The sequence below is a fragment of the Grus americana genome, chromosome 19 (assembly GCF_028858705.1).
Source record: "Grus americana isolate bGruAme1 chromosome 19, bGruAme1.mat, whole genome shotgun sequence".
Lineage (NCBI taxonomy): Eukaryota > Metazoa > Chordata > Aves > Gruiformes > Gruidae > Grus > Grus americana.
Window position 1 is genome coordinate 6,425,558 of NC_072870.1, and position 21,328 is coordinate 6,446,885.

General features: G+C 56.3%; 2 protein-coding genes across 2 annotated transcripts; both read right to left on the reverse strand.

Annotated features, from left to right (window-relative positions):
• Positions 1-1,168: 1,168 nt before the first annotated feature.
• LOC129215187 (C-C motif chemokine 7-like) lies at positions 1,169-2,281 on the reverse strand. Its single transcript, XM_054847912.1, has 3 exons — positions 2,209-2,281; positions 1,662-1,779; positions 1,169-1,268 (listed from the first exon to the last, which is right to left on the reverse strand). The coding sequence occupies exons 1-3, from the start codon at positions 2,279-2,281 to the stop codon at positions 1,169-1,171; spliced, it is 291 nt and encodes a 96-aa protein (XP_054703887.1).
• A 1,190-nt stretch (positions 2,282-3,471) lies between these two features.
• Positions 3,472-4,309, reverse strand: LOC129215155 (C-C motif chemokine 4-like). Its single transcript, XM_054847824.1, has 3 exons — positions 4,216-4,309; positions 3,910-4,024; positions 3,472-3,745 (listed from the first exon to the last, which is right to left on the reverse strand). The coding sequence occupies exons 1-3, from the start codon at positions 4,289-4,291 to the stop codon at positions 3,640-3,642; spliced, it is 297 nt and encodes a 98-aa protein (XP_054703799.1). The 5' UTR covers positions 4,292-4,309; the 3' UTR covers positions 3,472-3,639.
• Positions 4,310-21,328: the final 17,019 nt, after the last annotated feature.

The window sequence follows — 21,328 nt, forward strand, 5'->3', positions numbered from 1 at the left end:
GCCCTGATGGCAATCCCAAGCGGGCAGCTGTGAAGCAAGGCCAGCAAGCTCCAGGCAGGGATTTGCTTTGCAACAGCCCCAGCAGCGTCGCTGTGTCAGGGTGCAGCGGAGCTGCTCTGCGGACAGACAGCCCAGCCCAGCTCAGGTGCCATGCCATGGGCACCCCCAGCCATGGCTGCTATTGCTGGCAGAAAGCCACTGCCAGGTGTCAAATCGCAACTTATCCCCAGTTTTGCCTTAAACACCGCTTGTCCTCACCCTGCTCCACCAGTCACAGCAGGGACACAGAGTTAGCTCTGAAGCTCCGTGGCCAGAGCCCTGATGGGAACCAGGCAGATGAAGGCTGCTCCAGCCTCCCTGTGCTCGCCAGAAACCTGCCCAAAAGCATCTGCATTTTCAATTTCTTCTTGTCTCTAAGGATTTTTAAGGAAATTATTGACACGAGTGACAGGCCTGGTATGTTCCAATTTCACTTGTTTGCCATTCCCAATGCTGCTGTGGTGGGTGGATGGGCTCTAGGGGCTGCGGGAGGATTTTCCCTATGAGACAAGGTGATTCCTGGGGACCTGGAGCCCCCCGGCACAAGCAGGGTCACCCCCATGGGTTCCCATCTGCAGGGGCCTGGCCAGGGCTGAAGGACAGTGCTAAACCTCCAGGCACCTCTCCTTCTGCAGACATCCCTGTTTAACCCCTTGGTCCACTGGGGAAAAAAACAACCCAACCCCCCAAACTCAACCTTTCTCCCATTGCCAGCCTGTGCCTGCCTTTACTCCTGCCTCAGTCCGCATCCCACCAGGCGAGCAGCTGCCCAGGGAATCCCTAAACCCCCACCCCTGGGCAGGAGCTGTTTCCTCTTGGGTAGGAGCTGGGGGCATCAGCCTTGTCCCTTTGGGTTTCCCTGCCCTCCCAGGGGCTCCTGGACTATACCGGGGTCCCCGCAGGGATGCTGAGCCCTGATGTGACCCCTGTTTTCTGCTGCAGGATTTACATCGTCTCACTCCAGCTGCAGGTCAGCATGAGATGTTTTATTAAACCCTGGAGGGATGTACAGTAGTGTGGAGAGGGCAACGACACGGGAGGGGACAGAGCTGGCTCCATAACTTAACCAGATGTAGACATACAGATAATTATGGGATGCAAATAAATAGAGCTTATATGGAAAGCAGCTTCAGGTGGAGCTTCTGGATGACTCCTTCTCCCCCAGGTACTGCTGGAACCATTCTGCCTCCGGGTCCACGCAGAATTTCCTCCCCTTCAGCAGCTCCACACTGGCAGGGAGAGAGAGGCTGCATTAGCTGGGGGGGGGCGCAGGATCTGGCAGTGCCCTGGTGTTCCCCCACCAGCCTGTGGATGCCTGCAGCATCCAGCCCCTCGCTTCCCTCAAAAGTGCTGACTTGTAGCAATCTCTGAAACCTTGGTTTCCTTCCCGTTTTTCTAGCTGGCAACTGAAACGGGGGATTTTGGGGCTATTTGGGATAAAGCAGTGAGGAAGGAGGTGCATGTGAAGACCCAGGGCAGGGCACCCCCACCCACGGCACCCTTAGGGGGTAGCTTGTTTTGGGGGATCCCCAAAGGCAGAACAACTGGTAGGGAACGTAGGCAAGTGAGGATGAGGAGCAGGGTGCCAGGAAGGAAGGCTGGGTTGGGGCTGGGGTACTCACCGCACAGCCTTGCGGGAGCAGTGGGAAGGCGTCTTCTGGTAGCTCCTGATGAGCTTCTCAGGGATTTTCTTCGAGACAAACATCTCTTTGTAACAGCATGTGCCATAGGAGCTGCGGACTGAGAGGAGACAAGAGGGGTTGGAGCTCTCCCACAGCTTGGGTGCTCCCCCAAGGGGTGTGGATGCTCCCCTGGGGACTCTCCTGCTCCCTCCCGCTACAAGGAGTCCCCTCTCACATGCCCGTTGGTGCTGCTTTGCCTCAGAATAGGACCCCCCTGTTTTCCTGCCTGCGGGAGGTTATTACTGAGCTCCCCAGCTGGGGTGCTTGGGCTGAAGCCATCCCCAAGCCTATTTTTGCTCATTTTGAGTAAGACCAGAACAGCCCTGTGTTCAAGCAGCTGGCAATGCCTCTCAGCCCCCCCAAACCTATGGCAGAAGCAAGAGTTGAAGCTCTCATCCCCCTCCCTGACCTCCCAAAACCCCGTCAGTGGAGGAACCGTGGATGGTGCTGGGGCAGCCGTGGGGAAAGGCTCAGTGTCAGTACTTACAGGACATGCCCTGGCTTCCAGTCCAGAGAGCCATCAGCAGCAGGGTGAGCAGGGCCAAGGAGAAGACCTTCATGTTCAACTCAGGGCTTGGTCAGCGCCAGCAGTCGGCAGCTCTTGCTGACTTGGGGCCACTGAGAGCTACCTGTCTCTCCTGCCTACACCTCGGCATGATATACCCCCTGGCCAGGCTTTCCATGACAGCTCTGGACTCTCCCTGGGGAAAGAACCGCCCAGAGATGTTGATAAAGGGCAACTGATGAATGGAAATTCCTTCTCCCGGCCCCTCTGGCCCCTGCGGTACCTGAGGGCTGCTGGAAAGTGTGGCGAGCAGCCGGCAGCTCTGCGCCACTGGTGATGCGCTGGGGCCGACAGTCTATTTTGGGTTTGGTTGTTGCCGCCGGCAAACCACACAGGATGATGCTTGCGCTTGCCAAAGCCCCGTGCAAGTTTATTTTCAAAAACCACCCATTGTCAGCTCGGCTGCGATGCCTCTTTTGCAATTTTGCACCTGGGTGAGTGGCTTGGCAGTGGCCAGGCTCACCCCAGCCCATCCTGAGACTCACTGCTGGATGCCCATCACAGTGGCTGTGCCCATCACAGGGCCTGTCACAGTGGCAGTGCCCATCACATCTCCTCGTGGCATCCCAGGAGCATGGGCTGTCAGTGGGACCTGACCAGGCATCCCTGAGGGGCAGCTCTGATGGGATTTGGGTCAGGGGTCTCCACTCATTAGGATGGCTGACGAGGAGCATGGGAAGTCCGCCCCTCATGGGCTGTGCCTGCTTCTTGCCCCTCTCACTGATGCCTTCCCCAAAGCCCGTATGGACATGTTTTGGCCCCATGCACACCCCAGACCCCCTTGCAGAGACATGGTTGGGGCTTCGGCTCTTCCCAGCTCCTTACTGACCCCAGCACTTACAGATGTGGTTTAACACCCGGGTCGGAAAGCCAGCAGTAGGATCTGCCTGCACTCAAGACACTTGCACAGCCAGACGTTTGCATATGTGAGATCATGTTTAATTCTATTCAGTGTCTTGTACAAAAAATAATCACGGAGCTGCTCCCCGTTAACCCCTCTGCTGCTGCCAGGCCGGTGAGCGCAGCCTCACCGACATGCTGCTGCTGCCTGTGAGGGGTACAGGCAGCTGCCTGCATGCAAAGCAGGGCTGAGAGCATGGGTGCGGGCAGCAAGCATGGACCCCAGCACCCCACGGGGTTGGCACACCCCATCCCAGTGGGATGCTGGGGCTGGCAAAGGCCCTTTGCCCTCAGGGAGGTGGTGAGGATCATCACAGAGTGATGGGGAGGATGTCCCTGATGAGCTGCTATATCTAAATGTGGTGTCCCTTCAGCTGTGTCTACAAAGGGGTCATCTTTGCGGTGTCGTGTTCCCTGTGGAGGGGACTCCCGGTGCTGCCTCCGGCTGCCCCACTAGCTGGGGATGGAGAAGGAGCTGACTTGAAAACGCTGCTGGTACCTCTTCACCCAGGCCTTGCTCGCCTGGGTGCAGATCTCCTTCCCGCTCTTCACTCTGAAGCTGAGGCAGAGAAAAGACGGGGTTAGGAGGGTGGTGGTCCGGGGACCCTGGCACTGAGTTTCCGAGAGGCTCGGAGCATAAGGATTGGACCCGCGAAAGCAAGGCATGGTGTCTGGCAGGCTCTAGAGGAGCTTTACCCCCACGGCTGGGTTTAGGGTACTCACATCACAGCCTGGTGCGGGCACTCGGGGCTGGTGAGGTAGCAGTCGACGATGTTGTCTCTCTTGATCCTTTTCATCTGGAAGTTGAAGCAGCACTTGTCTGGCACAGCTGGGGCTCCTGGGGGGACAGCGCAAGCTTGGCTTAGCCTGGAGACCCCCACCTCCCATCTCAGCCCTCCTGCCGCGGGCATGGTGGCTCTTTGCGGGGAATCCCTCTGCACCCCAAGCACGAAGCAAACCCATCCCCACAGCCCTGGGGGCTGTCCCCATCCCCCAGCCCACAGGGACGGAGTGGGCAGCAGTGCTTACTCTGGGCCAGGCTCTGGCAGCACAGTGCGGTGAGGAGGAGCAGGAGGATGCAGACCAGCCTGGTTGCCGTCGCCATGCCGGGCTCCGGGAGGGCTGCTCGGCAGCACCAGGGCAGAGCTGCAGTTTGCCGGGATCAGGGCTGCTGCGCTGCTTTTATGGGAGAGCAGCGGGGCTTCCCCCAGGGTCAGTGGTTGTGCGAACAGGGGGAGGACCTGGTCCCCTGCCATGTCCCAAAGCACAGATGGTGAGCAATACTCATCCCCTCCTCACACAGCCCCAGGAATCTGCACCTGGACTGTGCTTTTGGCCCCTGATGGGCTTGGGATTTTTCCCAAGCTCCTGCCTCCAGCGTTAGGGCTGGTGGCCAGGTTGCTCCCAAAGTTTGGCTCTGCACCCAATCCCCCAGGCAGGCTGTGTGCCCCAAGGGAGGAGCCCCAGGGCAGGTGAGAGAGTCTGGGGATCTCTTTCAGATGAGACCAGGGCCAGGCTCAGCACCTTGCACTGCAAAGTTTTGCATCCTATCGCTTTGCATCCTGGCCCAGACAATAAATGGCCAAATACCCCCTTCCCTCCTAAAAAAAGTCATAAACAACTTCTGTTTGTTTGCACCAGGCATGTACATAGCTCTGTGCTTGTTTGGGGAGTACTTGGGGCCCATCAGGGTCAGGAGAGGCCAACCAGGTGGCTCCACTTCTGTCCCCCAGCACTGAAGCAGCACCTCATGTTCTTGGCCGTGCTGAGCTGGGAAAGGCAGAGATCAGTTTGGGGCTTTCCCAACTATCCGCAGCTGCCCAAAAAGCCCCCTCTCCCCCAAGCCCCCGCAAATTCTGGGGATACATCCCAGCTTCCGGCAGCTGGCAGATGGTGGGACGCAGCAGGGAGATGCAAACGCACATCTCCGTCAGGCTGACTGTGCCAGCAGCCACCTCCTGCGGGACTGGGGCCACTGATGGCACCCTGCCAGCGTTTTGGCCACCCTTGGCTGCAGTGCAGCCCTGTCACGGAGACCTGGCTGGGGAGGGCATGGGGTGCTGGTCCAGGCAGGGACCTGCCCCGATGGGAACAAGGGCCACCTCCACGATGCACGTGTCCCTCCATTTGCTCTTCTCCAAAGCTATTTCCCAGAAATCAGCCTCAATTTTTTTGGGGCGCATGTGCTAGTAACAGTGAGGTGCAGCAAGTGGGGCTGGGTGATGCCCCAGGGCTGGCAGGTGTGGACGGGGGGGTTCATGTTTCCGTGCTCCACTGGTGGAGCAGAGCACCTTCCCATCATCACCCCAACTCCCATTTAATCTCTCCTCAAGGAGACCCCAGGGAGGAGAGGAAAGTGGATGACCCTGGTCCTGGTCCAGCACAGCTGCCTGGCTCCCCTTTCCCTCCCTGGATCCATCTTTTCCCTCTTATCCCCCTTCTTACTCCCACGCACCGATGACCTCCTGGTCCAGCTGGGGTAAATGTGGCCTCCTAAGGGTAGAAAATATTCCCTGCAATAAGAAAATGAAACAGAAACACCAGGAAAAAAAAAAAAAAAGAGGGTTTATTGCACTGGGAAAGGCACCTTCTAAAGACTCCCATGCAAAATGCTGGGATACATCAGGCCGGGGAATTCTGGGGATGACGTTCTTGGCACCTGCAGTATCCCTCCGTCACAAGCCCCCGCGCTGGCGTTGGCCCCATGGGGTGAGCGGATCCTGCGGATGGGGGATTTTGGAGCACGGGGGATTTTCAGCCCTAGTTGTGCCCCTGGAGCTGGCAGCCCCTGAGCACCTCTGGGTCGCCAAGACTCACCTGCATCTCAGGAGGAACATCCTGAAATTCAGTAAGGGCAAGTCTAGAGTCCTGCACTCAGGGAGGAGTAACCCCAAGCACCAGTACAAGTTAGGCATTGACCTGATGGGAAGCAGCGCTGTGGAGAAGGACCTGGGAGTCCGGGTGGACAACAAGCTCTCCATGACCAGCAGTGTGCCCTCATGGCCAAGAAGGCCAATGGTATCCTGGGGTCCATTAAGAAGAGCGTGGCCAGCAGGTCGAGGGAGGTTCTCCTCCCTCCTCTACTCTGCCCTGGTGAGGCCACATCTGGAATATTGTGTCCAGTTCTGGGCACCCCAGTTCAAGACAGACAGGGAACTACTGGAGAGAGTCCAGCGGAGGGCTGCGAGGATGATGAGGCAACTGGAGCATCTCCGGTATGAGGAAAGGCTGAGAGAGCTGGGTCTGTTTAGTCTGGAGAAGAGAAGACTGAGAGGGAATCTTATTAATGCTTGTAAATATCTAAAGGGTGGATGTCTAGAGGAAGGGACCAGACTCTTCTCAGTGGTGCCCAGTGACAGGACAGGGGGCAATGGGCACAAACTGCAACACAGGAAGCTCCATCTGAACACGAGGAAAAACTTCTTCACTCTGAGGGTGACCGAGCACTGGGACAGGCTGCCCAGAGAGGTTGTGGAGTCTCCTTCTGTGGAAAGATCTGGAGAGAGCAGAGCCACTGCTGTGATGAGCAGATCCAGTCTCTGCTCTGGGGTAGCCCTGCCGGCCCCCCAGTCCTGCATGTGGTCTGGGCTGAAAAACATCCTTTTCCTCCCTGTATTCCCGTGTTTCATGGGGGGCTCCTTGCTGGCACTCGTAGCTCTGGCTCTGGGCTTGTTTGCAGATCTTGGCAAGGAGCAGAGACGCTGGGGACAGGCCACCAGCCTCCATCCCTGCCTGTCCTCTCCCAGAGGTGTGGCGTGGGGTCCTGGGGCTCTGCCAGCCCTGACTTTTATCACCCTTGCTCGCTGGGAAATCCCATGGCTGGGGAAATCCCTCTGGGAAATGCAGGGAATACAGGTGGGATCCCAGGAAATGCTGCCTCATCCCCACATCTCTCCCACCACCCCTGGTGTGGTGGGAGCATCCGGGGGTGGGGGTGGGGAGAACGGCTGAGCTCCACGGAGGAGGTGAGAATTGTTGGTGCCTGCAAAACATATGGGACAGATCCTGCTCCTGCTGCCAAGAAGCGCAGGGGAAGGTGGCAAATTTGGGGGCTGGCAAGGGTGTTTGGGACCCTGCTGGGGCCTGAGCTCTCATTGTCCCCTCTGAAAAATCTGCAGGGGCTCCAAATCTCCATCTGCTGTGGGGGGTGGAATGAGGATATCCCCATCCCACCGATCCTGTGTGGGTATTGCTCCCCACTGCTTCTCTGCATCCCTGAAAGGAAAGCGCAAGCAGCTCCTGAGGAAACCACTGCCTCCGTGGGAGTGTGGCCGTGCTTAATCACCTTCCGTGCTCAGAACCAGCGCTCACGGAGCGCTGCATTGCTGGGGCTGCTGGAGAAAGCTGCTGGGGCAGGATGGGCACTGCTGGGCATGCTAGGACACCTGCTCAGCAGCACAGTTCCCCTGGAAATGCCACTCGCCCCTGGGTGAGAGTTACTTTTCCAGCCGTGTTTGCAGATGCTTTATTGATGCTGTGGCGCTTCTCCTTTCAGCTGATCGATAACCCCGGGGGAGGAAGATCTAAGTGCAGTGCCTGCGGGACAGGACGACTGCTGCAGCTGGGGCAGCCAAAGTCATGAACGTGATCAAAACAGCTTTGCCAGGTCAGGTCTGTTTTCTATAAAGGATTTGTTTGATTTATTCTTCTCCCTTTTAAATCTCTGTCAGATCAGCTTTTCTACTACCTTGCTGGGACTGATGGTGAGATAACCACTAAATGCACACTCCACATGTGCTGTTTCCTTTTTTAAGGTCCTTGGCCAGCCCCGGCCACCTGGGATTTCCCCAGTTACTTGCAGAGATGGTTTATATTGAGATGGGTCCACCCTCGCCTGTCCCCAGGAAGAGATGGCTCATAGTCCCCGCCCCCGTCACCCACACCCCTGCGGAACCATCACCTTCCCCAAAAAGCAGCAGAGGTCTTTTTTTTTTTTGTCCAAGGCTGGAAAATCCGTTGGGGATCTGCATCTCACCCACAAAGCTGCTCACCGGGGTGAGAGTGGGTTGTGCACCTCTGAGGCTGCCCTGAAGCTGCGGGGATGGGCCCATCTCCTGCTGTCAGAAAATGCAAACGTAGAGAAATAAGACAGAACAGATGCCACCATCCTTGTCCAGGGGAGAATTCACCAAGTAAGTCATGGTCAAGACTCAATTTCAGAAATGTTAATCATGAGGGAGTGATGGTGAACACGCTGCAGCTGGAAGAAGCTGCAGCTGCATCGCCAGATATGGACCAGCCTGTCTCGCCCTCGTCTGCCTAACCCAGCCATGGGGAAAGGCCGGCAGCGATGCTCCCCAGCTGCAGGAACCAAGAGCCCAGCAAAATGAATGGCATCATGTGGCTTTCATGTAGATCTCTGGGGTTTTGGAGCCCTCTCTTGATTTTGGAGTCCGTGCCCTGCTCCTGGCTGGTGGCTATGCTGGGGCAGCCCCCTTTATCCTGGCTGCCGGTGCCAGGCAGTGGCATGTGAGTTGTCCTACATCCCACTGGCCCTATAATGGGGAAAGCAGCCCCAGGGGGAAAGGTTTTCAACCCAGAGTGGTGGTGGGGGGGGCTCAAGATGCCTCTGGCAGAGCTGGTCCCAAAGGTGAAAAGCTTTCCTCCGGGATGATGGTCCCTCTGCATCACCTGGGGGAAGGGACTTTGTGGTACCCATGTTGTGCCGTTCAGGCAGCTCGTCGCCCGGCGTTTCATCCTCTCTCAGCACTCCTGGGCTGAACTCTCCCCCTTCCCTGGCGTCCCCCGCTGTGTGCTGCCTGACTCATTTCCGTGTCCTTTGGCCCCCCGCATCCTGGCCGCCTCCACACGGGGACTGGCCCTGGCTGAAAAGCTAATTTCACACCAAACTCCTCTGCTTGAGATTACGATCAGGGCTGGGCTGCTCAAGTTGAGTGATCCCTTCCCCCCACTCCCCAACCTTGGCCTTTGAAAACCCAGAGTTTAAAACTAAAATAAACCCAAAGCACTATCTGCCTCATCTGCACCCTGATTTCTGCAGGTTGTGTATGCCTCATGATTTCCCAGCAACCTGAAAGGCAAGCAGCAGCATTTAATGGTGGAAAAAAAAGATGAAACCCCAAAAGAGCAAGCAAGATACTCATAAAATCCTCTGCACCCAGGAGCTGTGGTCAAAAATAATTAAAAAAATTTACACTAGGGACTCGCTGGGCTCTCTGGATTTTCTCCAGGCACAAGACCCAAGGCTGGGCAGCACCAGTGGGATGCGGGAAGGAGGTGATAGGCAATGGGGCTCAGCATCACCGGGACATGGTGCACCACACTGAATCCCCCTGCAACCTGGTCCCACATCCCCATGGTGTAAAAACCCCAGGCTGCAGCTATCAGCAGCTACGATCTGCTGTTGTGGCATTAGTGACTGTTAGTTTTCACACGTATTTTCTGAAACCACCTGCCCAGGGAGGAAAAGACATCTAGCAGAAGATGAATTAATTTCCCGCGGGACCACCCTGGGGTATTTTCCTTGTGCGTCTTTCCCCTGGCACCGCTCTGAGCCTGGGGAGCAAGAACCACCGTGGCTGTGCAGTAGCCCTGGCACGGACACCCTTTCCCCTTGACGTGAGTAGCTTTTGGCAATTTCCCTAAAATGTTTTGTATATATTTCCTGGGTCAGCCATGGGAAAAGCTTTCCTCCCCACCATCCCGCCGAGTTTGCTGCGGGGAAAATGAAAGGTGAGAAGCTGGTGCAGTGGATGCGGCACCAGCAATGGAGATGAGCACCAGGTGTGTGGGGCTGGGGTGAGGGCTGGGTCCTGCCGGCCCTCGCCAGTTTTGGTACCTTGGGGCAGTGGCCGGACTATGAGCTGGGTGAGGTGCCGGCCCATGGGAGCCCGTTGGTCTCGCCGGATGGCTGCCCTGGCTCTGCTGGGCTGGGCATGGGGGGAAAGAGCAGGGTTTGGGGTGCCGGCCTGGGGTGCAGCATCAGCGGAGTGGTTTCTGCATCCCTCCAAGCCTTGGCTGATGTTTTTCCTCCGTTTGGCACAAGATGTCAGTGGTGCCCAAGGAACGGCCGCTGATGCCGTCCCACCACGCCGGGCCATGGTGCTCCTTCTCCATCAGGTCCCCAGTCTGGGGTGCTGCCTGGGTGCTCCCGGGGCCCTCCCCCCGCCCCCCGCAGGGACCCGCAGGGGCTTCTTCTGACTGGTGGAGATGCACCAAGAGCAGCAGGACTCAGCCAGCCCCATGGCCTCAGGTCCTTCTCCTTTGGAGCCCCACAGGAATCACCTGGGGAGAAATCCAGGAGCCTGGAAGAGGAAGGTGGAGGGGGATCCACCCCATCCCCATATCCCGTGGCACTGCCATCATTGCCACTGGCCATCCTCCTCCTCCCTGTGGTGTGCAGGGGATAGAGAGCAGCTCTCCTGGGGCTGGCATTCCTCTGGAGGAGACGAGATGTTCCACACTGGGGAAAAAAAATAGGAAAGAGAACACAGAGGCAAAAGAAGCTGGGAATGAAAGAACCGAAACCCTCTACCAGCCACATGGGGGGTGGGGAGGGAACCTCAAAAGAGTGTTGACAAGTCTGGAGGCTTCTGGGACCTTGGGTGACCAGAAAAATAACACATCAAAGACCTCACATATGCCTGAAGACAGATAAAAACTCTGAGCCAAAATGTTCTATGAATATTTAACTACCATCAATATTTAATTAGCAGATAGAGATTAAGAGCAAAGGGATCCATCCTCTGTGTTTGCTCCAGCCCTGCTCTTTGGGTACGTGGGGGCTTGTGGCAGTGGCGGGGGTCACAGCACTGCCTGCAGCTGGGCTTGTTGCCAAGGTTGGGGTGCAGGGGCCCCGAAGGAAAGGCTCTGCTTTCTTAGCCCCCTGCTGCCGGGCTGGGTGGGAGAGGGGAGGGATAACTCATGCATGATCCGGGCGTTGCATCTCCAAAACAGTGATCCAACAAAAATCTGCAAAAAAGTCTTTTAGTAGATTCAGGATACTCCAAACAGAGCATCTTTGCCCACCAGCACCGTGCCCCCCCGCTCCCCCCCATTCCAATGAATTGGCTGCCAAGGGTGGCAAACAGAGCTGGGGAGATTCTGCAGAGAGTGGGTCAGGATCTGAGATTTCCCAGGGGATGCACAAGGGCTGACCTGGGGGAAGATTTTGGGTAGTGCAGCACTGCTGGGGGCTGCTCACCCTGGGGTGCTGTGTGGGGCCAGGGCACAGGACCTGGCCCCAGGAGGGGATGCTGGAGGCAACTTCTCCCCCCTGCCCTGGGGACCTAGCTTTCGGTCCGTGGTCGCCCTCCTCCAGCCTTGAAAGGCTCCTCCTGCCCTGGTGCCTCTGAAACCCTCTGCCTCTTGGCTGCAGGCAGAGGGGCAGAAAGGTGCCTTTCCTGCCCCCCCCAAGCTGCCCCCCAAGCTGCCCCCCAAGCTGCCCCTCCCCTGCCTGCGCTGCTCGGCTGCGTGCTGATGCTTTGCCCTCGGTGTCTAAGCCACATGCGCCTGAATGTCTAATCCACTATTAATCCCTAATGACTAATCCTTTTAGGTGACAGCAATGGCTGGGGGGTGGCAGGAGGAGATGGGCACTCCGTGTGCCACAGTGGTCCCCTCCTAGACCGTGTCCCCATGTCCCCTGTGTCAGGGGACATCTCAGCAACCCCCAGCCCAACCCCACAGCTCCTACCCTTTGTGAGAGGCTTGTCCCGGGCCACCACGGTCCCCGGTACGGGGCGGGCACTGAGGAGGGTCGAGGATGGGGAGGGCTCACCTTGGCCATCCCTGGGGCTGGGGAAAGAGCTGGGGGGGGGCCCCACCACAGCTCAGCCCTGGGCTTTGGGACCCCCTCTCTCATGCTTTGAAGTCTTTTCCCTCTCTGGGAGCTGCCTTAGCTGGAGGGGGACTGGAGAGGGCAGTAAAAGCTAAGCCGTGATGGATTTTCCCTGCCTGCTGGGCCAGACGTAGGCAGGACCTGGGGGATGCGGGACAGGAGCATTTGCAGCACGTTTGCAGCCCCCCCCCCCCCCCAACCTCAAAAGCTCTTCCCAGCCCCTTCATAGCCAAACTGTTGCTTGTGCAAGCAAAGCACTTTGTGGGTGCAACCATGAGGGCGTCTGGATGCAGGCATTCCGTCTGCACCGGGTCTCGGAGGTGAGGATGCAGGGCTGGGGGCTGGGGTTGGGGTAGTGCCGGGGACCCCTCGCACTGCCTCGTCCCGTCTCTCCATCCCAGCACTGGTCCCTACAGCCCATGCCAGTCAGCTGGTCAGCCACGGTGCCACGTCGTCTTGCAGCTGGGGACATCCTGGTGGCTTTACTCTCCCAGCAGCTGCGGCAGAGCTGGAGCCCGGGCAAGCAGTGGGAGCCACTTGGGCTGGGAGCGGGCATGGGGGTCCCCACCCTCCATCCCAAAGGAGTACCTGGAGAATAAAACCAGCCTCCCAAAGCCCAGCCTGGTGTCTTTAGTCACCAACAAAGCCGAGCCCAGCCGGCGTGGGACCCGATACCTCTGTGCACCCCGCAGCAGTGCTGTCACCCCGCGGCAGTCCCTGGCCCCAGGAGGATGGGGATTATGCCAGATCACTCTTGTATAAAATTGCTGCTCGTCTGGTGAGGAGCCCATCGGCAGGGGAAGCCGTGATGGGCTCCGCTCGCTGCCTCGGCGTGGAGACCTGCCGGGCCCTGTGCCGTGTGGCGATGCGGCGGTGGCGGCTGCAGTTTCCATATCTGGGCCATTCACCACTCGAGACTTTTAGCGCCCGGAGCAACGGCATGTACTGCTGATGAGTTCTTTCTGCTCCAGTAATTACAGTGAGGAATTTGTCAGAACGAGCTTTCTAAAACCTTCTTGTCTTGTTCTGATTTTACCTGGAGTGTAAAAAGTCATTAGTATGGTAAAACGGAGGCTGTGCTAAGCCAGCAAGCCATCCAGATAACGCAGTTTACATCCACTACACACTCAATATGCACAAAAAAAAAAGAAAAAGGAAAAAAAAAATGCTGGCTTTCTATTTTACCCAGATGGAGTTTTCCATGATTGAAATTAGCAGGATGGGAAGGCAAGTGGAGAAGGTGGCAGGGCTGTGGGCTGGGCACGGCGAGATGTGCCGGCTGCCGATGCCTCCTTATCTTCCCTGCTGAGGCTGCGTCTCTGGCTCCTGAGGCATGGAGAGACCCGGCTGCTGGTCCCCTCTAGGATGGGGCAATTTGGGTTTCACCCACAACCCCTCTTTCAGGAGCTTCTCTCCTGCTGGCAAATGCAAGTCCTGGTTCATCGGCTACACGCGTCATGGTTTGGAGAGGCTCCTGCCAGTTCCAAGCCACAGCCCGTGATGGGGCCGTGCTGTCCTGGTACAAAAAAGCTGGTGGAAAACTCACCTGGATGATGCCCTGGATCTCCCAGGGCTGCTGTGAGTATCCCACTGCAAGGCATCAAGCCCAAGGTGGGGAAAACTCCTGATCACATCATGGCCTGAAAACAGCATCATTTGTGGTTTCAAAGCCTCCCAACCCCTTCAGGCTCCAGTTTCAGGCGTATTAGCAGATGTCAGGGAGCGTCTGGGGAACTCAGGCTTGAAATGAGCCAGGAAAAAAATCATATCAAGAGGAAAAAAAAGGAACCGAGGTCAGGAGAAGTTGTGCAGCGGGTGTCAGCACCCTCCCCACTATTTTCGGCCAGGAGCCGCAGCCAGGTTTGCTGGCAGTGTGAGCGGGGCTCTGCCCGCAGAGGGTCACCGACCCCGCTGGGGGAAGATGGATGGGTGTGATAAGACCTGGGTCTTTTTTTTTTAAACTTTCCAGCCAAAAACTAATTGAAATTTAGCAAAATGCATAATGTGGCAAAGAGGATTTTGCTTACAGACCCCCTCCTTGATCTCCCTCAGGGAGATGGTGCCTGACTGGGTACCACATCCATCCCTGATGCTGCTTCATCACTGTTCTCCCTGAAACTCAGTGGGCAACTTCCACCTCCCCATGGTCTTTGGGTTTTTTTTGTTAATAGGAAGGTTTTAAAAAAAGAAACGCTTCTGTCTTGAGCTCTAATCGAAGCATTTTATTTTGGATTTAATTAAATGGTAACTTTTGGGGGGCTGAAAGGAAACCCTTCAGTGGGGACTGCTTAGATTTCAGGGTATTTCCAGCATCCCTGAAGGCCAGCTGAAAGAGAAGAAGTGATTGCAGAGCATCTCTCTCTGCCGATGCAAAACCTAAACCTTCAGATTTCCTCCCTTCTTATTTACTTTCATGAGCAACTTGGCAAAGTTCAATCAAGTTTGGAGATGTTTTTGGTGTCACCAGATCTGCCTTTCAGGCCCAGAAATCCTGGGGAAGGGGAGAACGTTTCATTCCCTGTGTTATCTCCTGGGGACGCAGTGACTCCCAGGTGCCAGGCAGGTATTTTGGTGCTTACATGGGTATCTGGGGAATAATGTTTATAAGCTGGGCAGCAGATTAATCCCCATGCACAAGAGAGCTCGGCTTCTGCTATTCCTCTTCCTTATCCTCCCATGAGCTATTTTGGGGTGCAAAGACCCATTTTTCACTTTGCTCCACCCCAACTCTGCATACCTGAAGGGCCCTGGTATGCAATTTGTAGCACCTCTGATTAATATTAATTATTCCCTCTTATTAACGATGTAAGACCCCGTATCTGTGTATCCCGGAAAGGCTGGCGGCTTTGTGCTCTGCTCCCAGGGTAAATGGCAGGTGAATAAGATTAGGAGCTGTGAGTGCGTGCTAAGAGCCTTAACCGGCAGTTCCCAGAAGTGATGGGGAAATAATTAAATATTATTTATGAGATGCTGCTATGTCAGAACTGGGCTTGGACCATGGCTCCCTGCTGCACAAGGAGCTGCCTGAGATACACCTAAGCAGGTCCTTGATTCCCACCACCCCCCCATAATTAGGCTCCAAACAGGGTGTCAGAAGCATTAAAGGGATGGATTTGGGAGAGCAGTGGTGATGGGAAAGGTCTGGGGGCTTCATTTTCTTCCCCAGGCTCCCCATCTGCCACTCCTGAGTGTCCCCAAATGACAACACCCCCCCCCCCCAGTCCAGCTGTCACCCTGTGGTGGTGGTGGGGCCATGGAGACCATTCAGGGTGCTTTGGGGTGCCAGTAAAGATGCCTTTGGTTCCGGTGCTGGAGAAGAACAGCGCTCATCCAGCTACTATCTGTATTTTGCTGTAAAAACAGTGGTTTTGGTTTGGCAGAGGGAAATGAGACACTGGTTCAAGGTCAAGCTCCAGCGGCTTTGGCCAAAAACCAGAAAAATAACCCATCGGAGTGCTTCAATGCATTCCACCTTGTGGTCCCGGAGGGGAATTTTATTTCATATCTTTGCCCAAACCCAGAGACAGAAGTCACGGAGAAGCACAGGGCCGGGGAACCCTGCCATCCCCATGCTTGCTGCTCTCCATGGCTCCGGCTCAGCCCTTGCCTGAGTTTTATTCCCCTTTTTGTAGCCCCATCCCCAGTTTCCAGCATTTTGGTTATTGCCCCACTCTGCAGTGCTGCCCCTGACTCACCTCTTCCCCCCTCCATCATGAGGATGAGGAGGGTCTGAGGATGCTGCGGGATGGAGCATCCCCCAGGGATGGCTGGAGGGCTGATCCAAGACGTTGATTTAATGTGAGTGCTGCAGTTTACTCACTGAAAAAGATACAAATATCACCTGTCAAACACATAACCTGGGATTTGGTTGACAGGAAGGGGAATTCAATTATTTGTCAGAGTATATTCCCTGTCGCTCACAGTGGCTGGCGAGGGCAGGGTCCGAAACCTGCCCCGGTGGGATGTGCCCATCCCATCCCTGTGCCACCCAAACATGCGCCCGCTACTCTGGGACCCTGTTTTCACCAGTACATCCCGCTCTGCTGAAGCAGTGGTTTTATTGGCTGGGCCAGGATTTCTTCACCTCCCCATCCCCTGCCCAGACCTTTTGGCATCCCTGGGTGAAGCACCGGTGATGGGAGAAAGGAGTTGAAGTGGCTGGAAAATGCTTTTAACAAGCCTCAAAGCCACTTTGCATCCTCATATTGTTTCCAGTAATAAAGTCAGGTTATTGCAAAAATCTATTACCATCAAAAGCCGCTGATAAACCTCCAATCCATCTGCCCTGAGGTTTAATATTCCTCCTGGAGAGCTTCCCCCTTTCTGTGGCACCGGGCCCTATCTGCCATCACCCACCTGGGTGGGCTCTGCTGCGATCAGATTGGGTTTGCCATCAAATTTGTTCAATTTCTAATCTGCAGGATTTTGATTTTGGCGTGCTGGAGCTGTTGGATCCCACTGGGATGCAAAGGATCCAGACAAGGGGAGCGGGCGGGAAGATCCAGGTGATGCCACAGGGCTCAAAGGTGTGAGTTGGGCCCCCTCTCAAAACTCCCCCCACATTAAATATAGAGATTTTATTAATAGAAAAATTATCTACCAGCAGATAAAGTGCAGGGTCCCATTGTGTGCACCAGGGTTTGAGAGCTGTTGCAAACAGAGGCAGCTTTTGGGGGGGGCATGCTGCACCCCTGAGCTGGGTGGGCAGCAGAGCGATTGGAAATGGGATTTTTTTCCCTAGTTTCTGGCAGTTTTAAGAAAGGACAGAGGAGGAATCTTCTTTGGGATGGTTGGAAACTATGGCTTCTCCCCTCCCCAAATTATGGTCAGATGGAAACGTGGAGGAGTTAGGAATTAGGAGTTAGGAATTAGGAATAAGGAATAAGAACAGGGTCCATTCCCAGCCCCAGGCTCCAATCCCAGCCCCATGGACCAGGACGACCCTGCTGCCGCAGAGCCTGAATGGAAAAGCATCCTCCTGTAGCCAGGTTTGGGGGCTGCTCATGCAGGGGATGCTGCCAGAGCCACCGCTCACTTCCAGCCGGGGTAAGTGGGAGTCCGAGATGGAGACTTAAGTGACAAATTGCCTGCTTTTTAGTGGGATTAAAAATAGACAGCGGGCTCCTGGGATGGCACTAACGCTCTGGCAGATCTGGCTTGCAGCCGGACTGATAACGTCGGCGCCGGCGTGTTTTCCAGAGAGCTCTGGGGAGACAGACAGGGAGACAGCGAGCCCCGCGGTCCCGGGGGAAGCAGGGCTCACTGCGGCGGGGAGGCAAACCTCGGGCCCAGACCCAGCATCGATCGGGGCCGCTGTTAATTGCTATTAGAGACGCAGGGCCTCGGGGGGCTGTTCGCCCAACTTAGGCTGGGCTGTTCCCAGTTTGGGGGGAGCTACAGTCCTTAAGGAGGATGGGGGCTGGTGGGGCTGGTCCAGTCCTTTCTGCTATCGCTTGGCTCCGCTATGGAGGTGGGAAGGATTTTCCTCTGGGTTTACCCAGGACCACACATCAGCAGGGACCCAGCACTCAAATCACAGCTCCGAACTGGGGAGAGGCTCATTTTGGGGTGCCTCTGCTCATTTTGGGGTCCCTCTGCTCAGCTGCAGCCCTTGCTGCTACCCAGGCTTCTCAGAAGCATATAACTAAGAGGGGGTAGCGCAAGAGGGGCGTAATTAATTAAGATCACTAATGGATGGAGCAGGGCTGGGCAGGTGTTCACAGCCCCACCGGCCCAGCTTTTCCCATGGGAATCACCCCGCTGAGGAGCATCCCTGCCTCACCCCACCCTGGGAGGGCCATTTGGGGCCACCCCTGGCACTGAGCACCTCCACGGAGCCCGCGTGGTCTCACCAGCTTCTGGAGGGGGAACATAAATCTTTCAGGGCTGCAAATGTCTTTTTTTTCTTTTTTTTCTATTCTGGGTGAAGAAAATGGATTTTTTTTGCAACTCTCTTCAATGTCACTAGTATGGAGAGACGGGAGCGGATGCTGTTTGTGCACTGCAGACCCCTCCCTGTGCAGCCAAGTAGAAACTCACTGCCTTCCCTTGCCTGGCCTTTACATGTTCTTACTTTTCTTGCTGCCTGGTTCTTTTAGGAGAGTTTTGTGCGTGCCAGGATAATGCCTGATGATACGGAGAGGGACTTGTGCAGCAGAGGTGCCGTGGCATCCCATGGGCCAGCCCAGAGTCCACCTGTGCTGCAGCCTTTGGGCACCTTGCAGCAGATGAGCACAGTTCTCCCGAGGGCTGAGATCTGCATTAAAAGGATGCTGTGATGGTAAAATTAAATCACCCACTGCGGTGGGACCCCCAGCTGTAGGACACGGTGGCAGGGCTCAGCCTTCCTGTTGTTGCCCTTTTGTGGCCTTCTGGAAATGACCCGAAATACAAAACCATTTTGACTTGTGCACAAGGGCAAGCAGGGGCGAGGTGAAAGGAGGTGACAAAGGACACCCTGCAAGTCGGTGGCAGGGGTTTGGCCGTTTTGCCTACCTCTTGCAGAGCCCTCAAAGGCTGTTTGACTTTGCAAAACGTAACCTGAGGCTGGGGAAATGCAGCCCGTGCCCTGGCAGCCCCCAGGCAAATGAGGGACCCTCACCCTCCATGTCCAGCTCTGGGAGAAGAAGATGAAGCTGAGAAAGGATGTGATTGTCCATCAGACCCCCCCAAGAAGGTTTGAAAAGGGCTGCAAATGTCAGAAAAAACATCCCCACATCCAGCCCCATTAGCAGGGTTGATGTAAAGGATGCATCAGACACATCACTGAAGACATCAGGGGCTTTAATTGAGATGTGACCACCTGTAGCCAAATACTGAATCATCTTTGGCCAGATACCATCAAGGTCAGGAGCATTTCGTTCAAAAAACCAATGAGCTCTGATAGAAATTGTTGCTAGAAGTCTTAAACACCAGCTTTTGCCACAAAATCATGATCCTTTCCCTCTCTGCCCCTGAGACAGCCCAGCAGCTACCCTGCTGGAAAATTCTTCCTCTCTCCTGACCATTCCCCAGCCTTCTCTTCCACGTCCAGACTTTCCAGGGACTTTATTTTATTTTAAACGGCTGCTGCATATTGAGCAGAAAAATGACGTTGAAGGAGGCTTTTTTGACCCCAGTACTATAATTATTCCAAACTCCAGCAATGCGTGTGGTTCAAATGCTATTTTCCCCGATGCCTCCCAGCCCTGGCTGGCGGCTCCTTTCCATCAGATACGGGATTACCTGCAGCCCTGGAGGCTCAGCTCAGGTGATGGGGGATGCAGGCAAAGCCCTTTGCATGGGTTTCCCAGCAGGTTTTTGCATCCTCCAGGTGTAAACTGAGGGGGTTTCTGTTGGTTTCAGGCATGTTTTGGGTGAGATTCAATTTCTGCTGCCTTTGGGGCTGCCGCTGCCCGCTCCCTGCCAGCTCAAGCCTGCACTGGCGGCGACACGGGTCCTTCTGGTACAGGCAGCAGGTTGCTGATGGCCCTGGAGAGCAAAGCAAGGAGCCAAACCTAGCCCCTGCTCCTACCTCTGCCTTCTCCCTGCACCCTCCCCTCCAAAATCACAGCAGCCCACTCCCACTCGAGTCTGCCTCCTCCATCCTCCCCGAGGCTGCTGAAGGGGTTAATCCACTTTGTGCAAAACCAGAAGGGAAAATGTTTGCTAAATGAGCTCCTGAAAAATTCATGGTCCTAAATGGTCTTCCAGGGGGTTCTCCCCGCCCTGCCCCGCAAGGACTGGGAAATCCCAGCTGGGAGCTACTAATGGCAGGAAAGAAAGGGCTTCGCTGGGCCCCACTCCAGATGGGACCCCACGCCCGCGGGACACCCTGGCAGTTACTGGGGTGGCCATTAGGCAGCGCTGGGGCTGACCCAGATGAATTAGCAGCTGCTCCATTGTTATCCTGCCGGACACGCCAGCCGGGCAGGCGCTGGGGATGGTGCTCTGAACTCCGGGATAAAAGCCGGGCTCTGGTTTTGCCTCCCGAGGCCAGCAGGCAAGAGGGGATTCCGCTTGCCGGGGTGCGCAGGTGCCCCATCTGCCCGCAGCAGAGCACTGACAGCCACTTGGGAGCCTCTGGGGGCAATTAGGGCTGTGTTTGATGACTCCTTGCTTGCAATTAGCTGCTCCAGCACTCAGTTGCCAGCCCTGGAGGGAGATCCTCCCGGGTAGGTATCTGCTGGTGTTGAACCATGTCCTGTGGGAGACGGTATGGAGGGGGCACGGGGGAAACCTCCCTCCTGCTGCTGGGGCCTGGCATTTTGGAGATGATCGGGTGCTTTCTGGGGTGCAGCGGGGTGCCCAGCTTGGGGGCACTCTGCAATGGATGTCCTGTAGGAGATGCTCGTGGTGGTGGGACCCTGGAGCTGCCACCACTCTGTACCCAGGAGGAAACTCAGCCCAATGCACCACAGTGCCTCCGAATACGAGGCAGGCTGTGGGATGCTCAGCCGGTCTCGGCCCTTCTCCCAGTGCCTCCCCCCCGCTGCCATCTCCGTCCCCGATGAGTGCTGTTGTGACAGGTCCAGCGAAGGGGAAAGGGAGGCCCTGCTCACTGCCGGGGCCTCTCGCCGCTTGGCTGGCAACGGTCCTTGGCCCCGGCCAGGCGGTGCCAGGGCAGGTGGTGGAGGGGCCCCACTGAGGGAGATGCAGAGCTGCCGGTATGGGGGTCCTCACCCAGAAAAGTCGTGGTGGCCGTGGGGAGAGAGGGGATCCAAGATGAGGAGAATCTGCAGGGGGATGCAGAGAGAGGGAGTGTGGGATGGGGGAGGGAGGAAGCGATGGAGAGATGGGTGGAGGGAGGGTTGGAGGGATGGAGGGATGGAGGAATGGATGGATGGATAGGGGTGGATGGACAGAGAGGTGATATAAAGGGATGGATGGATAGATGGATAGGTAAATGGAGGGCCAGAGAGAGGGTATACAGGGAGGGATGGCTGCTGGCTGGACAGGTAGCAGCTGACTGTCCCAGTGACCAGATCCAGAGTTAGCTGCAAGCCTGGCGCTCACTGAGCTCAGGGCACAGCCCCCCACCAGGCGCAGGCAGGTTCCCCTGCCCTCGGGGGACAGCCCATGGCCAGGTGCAGGCAGGTCCCCCTTCCCCTCATCCTGCAAATTAATCCAAGTCTAACCCAACCTCCCCATTGCCCTCAAATTGCCCAGGATCAGCTCAAGCCCAGAGCATCCCAGCTTGGAGATGGAGGTGGGGGGGAGAAAGCGGCTGAGATCCTGCCCCACCAGGCACACATGTGCTGGATGGGACTTGTCCAGGAGATACTTGGCGTGATGGAGAGCACACTCCATGACCACACTGGGGCTGTGGGAAGGCTGCGCCCCGTGGTGAGCTCATCCCTGCAG